Raw genomic sequence first — 5507 nt, forward strand, 5'->3', positions numbered from 1 at the left:
CACTACAGATTACATGCAGTCTAACACCAACTAGGTGTTGTGATGAGAAGCTATTTTATTTTCTGTTTTTCAAGAGTAGTCAGCTTGTAGGGCACCACAACTGCATCCACCCGCGTCGATCATCATCACCATATGAAATTACTTTTTGACACAACAAAAAATAGTGGCTGGTAAAATATTTGAGTGGCTGGTAAAACAATTTTTAATTTCCACCCCTGAGTAGAGACCAGTAGAAGCCATTTAATAGACAAGTAGAGACCAGTAGAACCACATCTGACTGTAAGAATGTCGTAGATCTGACTGAAACCCTAGCTGACACGTAGAACCTAACAGAACCTGGTTTATCAGACAAGTAAGATCCAGTAAAACTTCATCTGGCAAATAGAACCCAGCAGAACCAGATTCATCACATAAATAGAACCTGATGTGAGTTGTAGAACCCAGCAGAACTGTATTCATCAGACTGGTAGAACCCAATAGAACTTCATTTGAGATGTAGTACCCAACAGAAGTAGAACCCAGTAGAACCAAAACTGATCAGAAGCTGATGTGTTTCAGGCTGCAGATGGCAGGAATACTGGGTCCAGAACCTCTGCTGCTCAGAAGTCACGTTCTGCTGATGGGCTTCATTGGGAAGGACAACATGTGAGTGGAAGCAGCTGTTGATCGGACCGATCCATAGTTGATGGTTGACGGGTTCCTGTGCTGTTGTTTGAGTCAGACCAGCTCCTCTGCTGAAGAACGCCACGCTGTCAGAGTCCAAGGCCCGGGAACTTTACCTGCAGGTCGTGCAGAACATGAGGAAGATGTTTCAGGATGCTCGTCTGGTCCACGCTGACCTCAGCGAGTTCAACATGCTGTAAGGAGAACCTTTCAGAATAAAAGTTTTCTCTGGTTCTGTGCTGCGGTTCTTTGAAGTTCTGGTTTATCTGCAGGTACCACAATGGAGATGTCTACATCATCGATGTGTCTCAGTCGGTGGAACACGATCATCCTCACGCTCTGGAGTTCCTCAGGAAGGACTGCAGTAACGTGAACGGTAGCTGGACTCTGTGGGATTCGGGCGGTTCTGGTGTAGTTCTGCTCTGACTCGGATCTGTTTTCCCAGAATTCTTTGTGAAACGAGGCGTTGCAGTCATGACGGTCAGAGAGCTGTTTGACTTCATTACAGACACGTCCGTCACCAGTCAGAACATGGAGCAGTACCTGGACAAGGTGGGTAGAACCCAACAGAACCTAATGCAAAGAGATGTGAAGACGGCAGGAATTCTAAATGAGAACTTTTTAAAGTCTATCTGAGCTCCATTCCAGTCTGTAGATCTTTAATTCAATTCAGTTCAGATCATTTCTATAAGACATCACAGGTCTCTGAACAAAAACATAAAACCAGAACCAGAACCGACTGGCTGGGGTTCGAGAACACAGACAGAATGACTGGTGGAGGTTCTATTGGAAGAAAGACAAAAACAAATCAGTCTGAGCCTCCAGCAGCTCAGGAAACCCAAACCAACCCCGACTCTCATCAGAACTCTGGCAGCAGCTGTTTGGATCAACTGGAGACTTTTAAAGAGTTTTTGGACTCTCAAATAATAAAGAGTTAAAACAGTCCAGCTTAGATGGGATAAATGCATCATTTTCAGGCGAGATGTTTCTAATTTCAGTGATATTGTTCAAGTGGAGGAAAGCAGTCCTGGTAACATTTTTAATGTGGGGTTAAAAGACATCCTGAACACCGAGGTTCTTTACTTTAGAACTGGAGAACAAATTAATGCCATCCAGAGGAAGAGAAAGGCTGCAGAGTTTGTTCCTAAGATGCTCAGGTCCAAAAACCACAACCTGTCTGTCTGAGTTTAAGTCCTCCAGGTTTTTGTCTTTAAGACGTGTTTGTAACTCTGTTCTGTAGCTGAAGACATGTCTCTTCCTGTCCGGGGAGAGCGTGGAGGTCCAACTCCTGTGCAGATTAATCTCCCTCCCTCATAACGGTGCTCTGTCTGAGTTTCAGGCCTTGATGACGAACTCGATTGATTTAAAGTGTTGTTGTGTTCTTTCATTGTTTGTTGTGCTTTTTTAACTGTATGTTTTCTGTTTTAATGTGTTGTGGTTGTACTTTATTTAATTGTAAAGTTTGCCCCTCAGAACCATTGAAAGTTAAGGTTCTCCTTCGAGGACTAAAGAAATAAAAAGAGAACCCAACAGAACCTGATCTGAATAGTAAAAACCTAGCAGAACCTTAAATGACTAGTAGAACCCAACAGAATTAATTCCAAAAAAAACTGAGGACAGTCACATGACAAGTTTGTCTCTGATTGGTCCAACAGGTGATGACGATTGCCACTGAGCGAACGTTTCAGCAGAGATCGGATCAAGACCGAGTGGATGAAGAGGTGATGTCCCAGCTGCTGAAAGCCATGCTTCATCTCTGACCTCTGACCTGTGGCTCCGCCCCCTGCAGGTGTTTAAGAAAGCCTACATTCCCCGGACTCTGACAGAGGTGGACCACTACGAGCGAGATGTGGACCTGATGAGGGCCAAGGAGGGGAACTCTGCTGACAGTGGACACAAGGACCACGTAAGACACTGTCCCCAAGTCCTGGTCCAGGTGTTGAGGAAGCTGATCATTATTGTGATGAAGGTGTCCTGTTCTGCTCAGGTTCTGTACCAGACCCTGACGGGCCTGAAGAAGGATCTCTCTGGAGTTCAGACGGTACAGGTTCTGTCTTTCTGTCCCTAGTTTTGGGTCATCAGGACCCTGACCTTTGTTTGGTTCCTCACCAGGTTCCTGAGCTGCTGGAGGACCATCAGTCTTCATCATCATCAGAGGAGGAGGAGCAGCAGGAGGAGGAGCTGGAGGAGCAAGAGGAGGAGGAGGAGGAGGAGGAAAACCCGGTAGACCGAAAGGTGTTTAATGAATCGGATGTTTGTTTTTTGTCCATAAAATGTTATTTATTTACAAGAAGAAACCAGCAGTACCTGTGTTGTTTTTAGATTATTTATTGATGAATTGATTTTATATATCAGTGACAGTTGTTCATGTTTACAGTCGGTTTTATCTGCTTTTCCCCCAAAAGTAGAATAAAAAGATAACAGTTAAAATTAAATAAGAATAATAAGTAATAATAATAGTGAAATAGTACAAAACTAAGAATTATGTACAAATACTTTCATATGTATCCATGGTTGTATATGTGCAGAATAACCACGCCCACATTGGTTCTGGTTCCACCCGGTTGTCAGGTATTCCTGTAAGAGAACACCTAACAAACCAACTGACATAAATAAATCCCATAAACCTACCTATCCACTGCCACTATACATTTTGTTTAATAAATGTTTGTTGTAGAAAATAAACTTTTAGAGCAGAAAATGTAGACCTACACCTGAAGCTCTGGTTGGTCCCCACTGAAATCACAGGCGATGTCATGAAAGTTATTCCCACCAATTGTTCCAAACTGCAGTAAATGTTTCCATCTCTAAGCAGAGTGAAAATATAAAGCTCCATGCAGCATATTGTGAGCCTTACCTGGACCCAGTCCTCAGGTTCTGTGTCTCTGGAGTTTCTCAGCTTCATTCAGCTCTCTGTGATTTCAGGAGAGGAAGAAGATGGTGAAAGAAGCTCAGAGAGAGAAGAGGAAGACTAAAGTACCCAAACACATAAAGAAGAGGAAGGAGAAGGTGGCAAAGATGAAGAAGGGCCGATGACCACCTGTCTGTTTGGGTCAGAGGTCATGGGCAGCCAATCACCGCTCAGATCTGTCCGTCTCATCTTCACAGTAACACGTGTTTCTGGTTGTAACCAGAATAATCATCTGTTTTTCTTTGTGAATAAAATTTTTAGAACATTTTTTCACCTTTTGTTTTTTCACTCCGGGGAAAGAAACAACACAAAATCAAAAAGTCTTTGTTTCATCTTCATCATCACTTTGATTTGGTTTTATTTTAGAGAAAAAATTAACTAAACCCCCAGAAACACATTAAAGTTACAGATTACAGGTCAGTGAGGGAAAGAAGGGTTTGATCCACTAAAACCCAACCAGAGTTCTGCATGAGAGTCCACATGGTACACAGATGACAACCAACCAATCAATAAACCATCCAACCAATCAATAAACCATCCAACCATTCAATCAATAAATCATCCAACCAACTAATCAATAAAGCAACCATTCAATAAGTCATCCAACCAATCAATAAACCATCTGTCCTCAGAATCAGTATCTTCTGTCCCCCCTTGTCCACCGCTGTGGGTCAGACCAGAAACCAGTCAGGACTTCAGGGACTGGTTTCCACTGAGCGAACCTTCGGCAGAGATTGGATCAGGACCAGATTGTAGATCTGGACCGGTCCACCTGTTAATATAGTTGACCTTGGACGGTAACCTTGAAGCTGTCCCTGGTCCCAGTACCAGTTTTAAGCTCCGCCCCCACCATATAAACAAACAAACACCTCAGTTCTTGTTTTTCAGGTGTCCTGTAGTTCTTCTCTTTCTGTTGTTTGTTCAAATATTCATTTCCCCACACCTTTAGCTGTGAACAGTTATTTAATCTTTGAAGAAGTGTCATGACACCATGACTGTGTGTGTGGGCGGGGCTTAAAGCCCCACGTTATTCCTAAAATCCAACATGGCCGCTTACTGCGGGCTTCAGGTCCAAACAACGGGAGGTGTGGACACCTGGTCTATCAGTATAACGTGTCCACTATAAACAGTCTTTGAAATTAATAAACAACCGGAAGGAAGATTGACTTTAATTTCTGTTTAAGCTGGTACACTGTTTTGTTTGGAGTCCACGATGTTAAAAGTAAAAATCAGAAACAGATGTATATCATAAATTTAATCATACTTTTAGGGAAGTACCACATACACAAATCTAAATTTAGTAATACCACTCCCTCTTTTCTGGTCTTTAAAAAGGAACTTGAACAATATATTATAAATATATCTGACTCTAACAATAAGAAAGCCATAAAAACTATTGATTTGTGCACCTTATTCAATGTTTGTGTATAAAGTATTCCCCCTGGCTTTTGTTTATCTGTGTTCAAATGTATAATGATAACTGCCTTGTATTGATTGTGTTATTTCAATTAAATAAAAAATAAATAAATAAATAAAAATAAACAACCGGAAGTCAACCCGCCAGGAAGCGGAAGGGGTGTTTTGCTGCAAAGAAACAGAAGAAGAAGAAACCCGGAAGTAAGCTGTCCGTGAGCCTGAGCGGTGAGCTTGTTTGTTTGTTTGTTTGTTTGTTTATTGTTGACCTGTTAAAAATGCCTGTTTGGTTGAAGGACAGGTGGAAACTCTCTCTCTCCTGCTTTGTTTACATGGAGGACAGAAAAACTGCAGGCGAACCTCAGCTGCAATCAGTGGCGGCTCCAGATATTTTTTTCTGCAGGTGCTAAGCATTTTATTGAGGGTGCTAATGAAGGATTATTTGTTCTTACAGTTCTCAACACACACAGACGCAAGCACAAACATTTATAATCATATATATATATATATATATATATAT

At 42.0% G+C, this 5507-nt stretch overlaps 2 protein-coding genes across 2 annotated transcripts in view; both read left to right on the plus strand.

The window, feature by feature from the left end:
- Positions 1-3842, plus strand: part of riok1 (RIO kinase 1 (yeast)) — a 7050-nt gene extending 3208 nt beyond the window's left edge. The window contains exons 9-17 of the mRNA XM_017441575.3: positions 559-645; positions 722-859; positions 936-1039; positions 1109-1215; positions 2319-2384; positions 2453-2569; positions 2651-2704; positions 2776-2898; positions 3589-3842. Coding sequence (XP_017297064.1) covers positions 559-645; positions 722-859; positions 936-1039; positions 1109-1215; positions 2319-2384; positions 2453-2569; positions 2651-2704; positions 2776-2898; positions 3589-3699 — 907 coding nt within the window. The 3' untranslated portion in view covers positions 3700-3842. The remainder of the gene's footprint in view (positions 1-558; positions 646-721; positions 860-935; positions 1040-1108; positions 1216-2318; positions 2385-2452; positions 2570-2650; positions 2705-2775; positions 2899-3588) is intronic.
- A 1297-nt stretch (positions 3843-5139) lies between these two features.
- impa1 (inositol monophosphatase 1) overlaps positions 5140-5507 on the plus strand; it is an 11541-nt gene continuing 11173 nt past the window's right edge. The window contains exon 1 of the mRNA XM_017441567.3: positions 5140-5215. The gene's annotated coding sequence lies outside the window, so the exon portion shown is untranslated. The remainder of the gene's footprint in view (positions 5216-5507) is intronic.

Source organism: Kryptolebias marmoratus, unplaced genomic scaffold, assembly GCF_001649575.2.
Source record: "Kryptolebias marmoratus isolate JLee-2015 unplaced genomic scaffold, ASM164957v2 Scaffold46, whole genome shotgun sequence".
Lineage (NCBI taxonomy): Eukaryota > Metazoa > Chordata > Actinopteri > Cyprinodontiformes > Rivulidae > Kryptolebias > Kryptolebias marmoratus.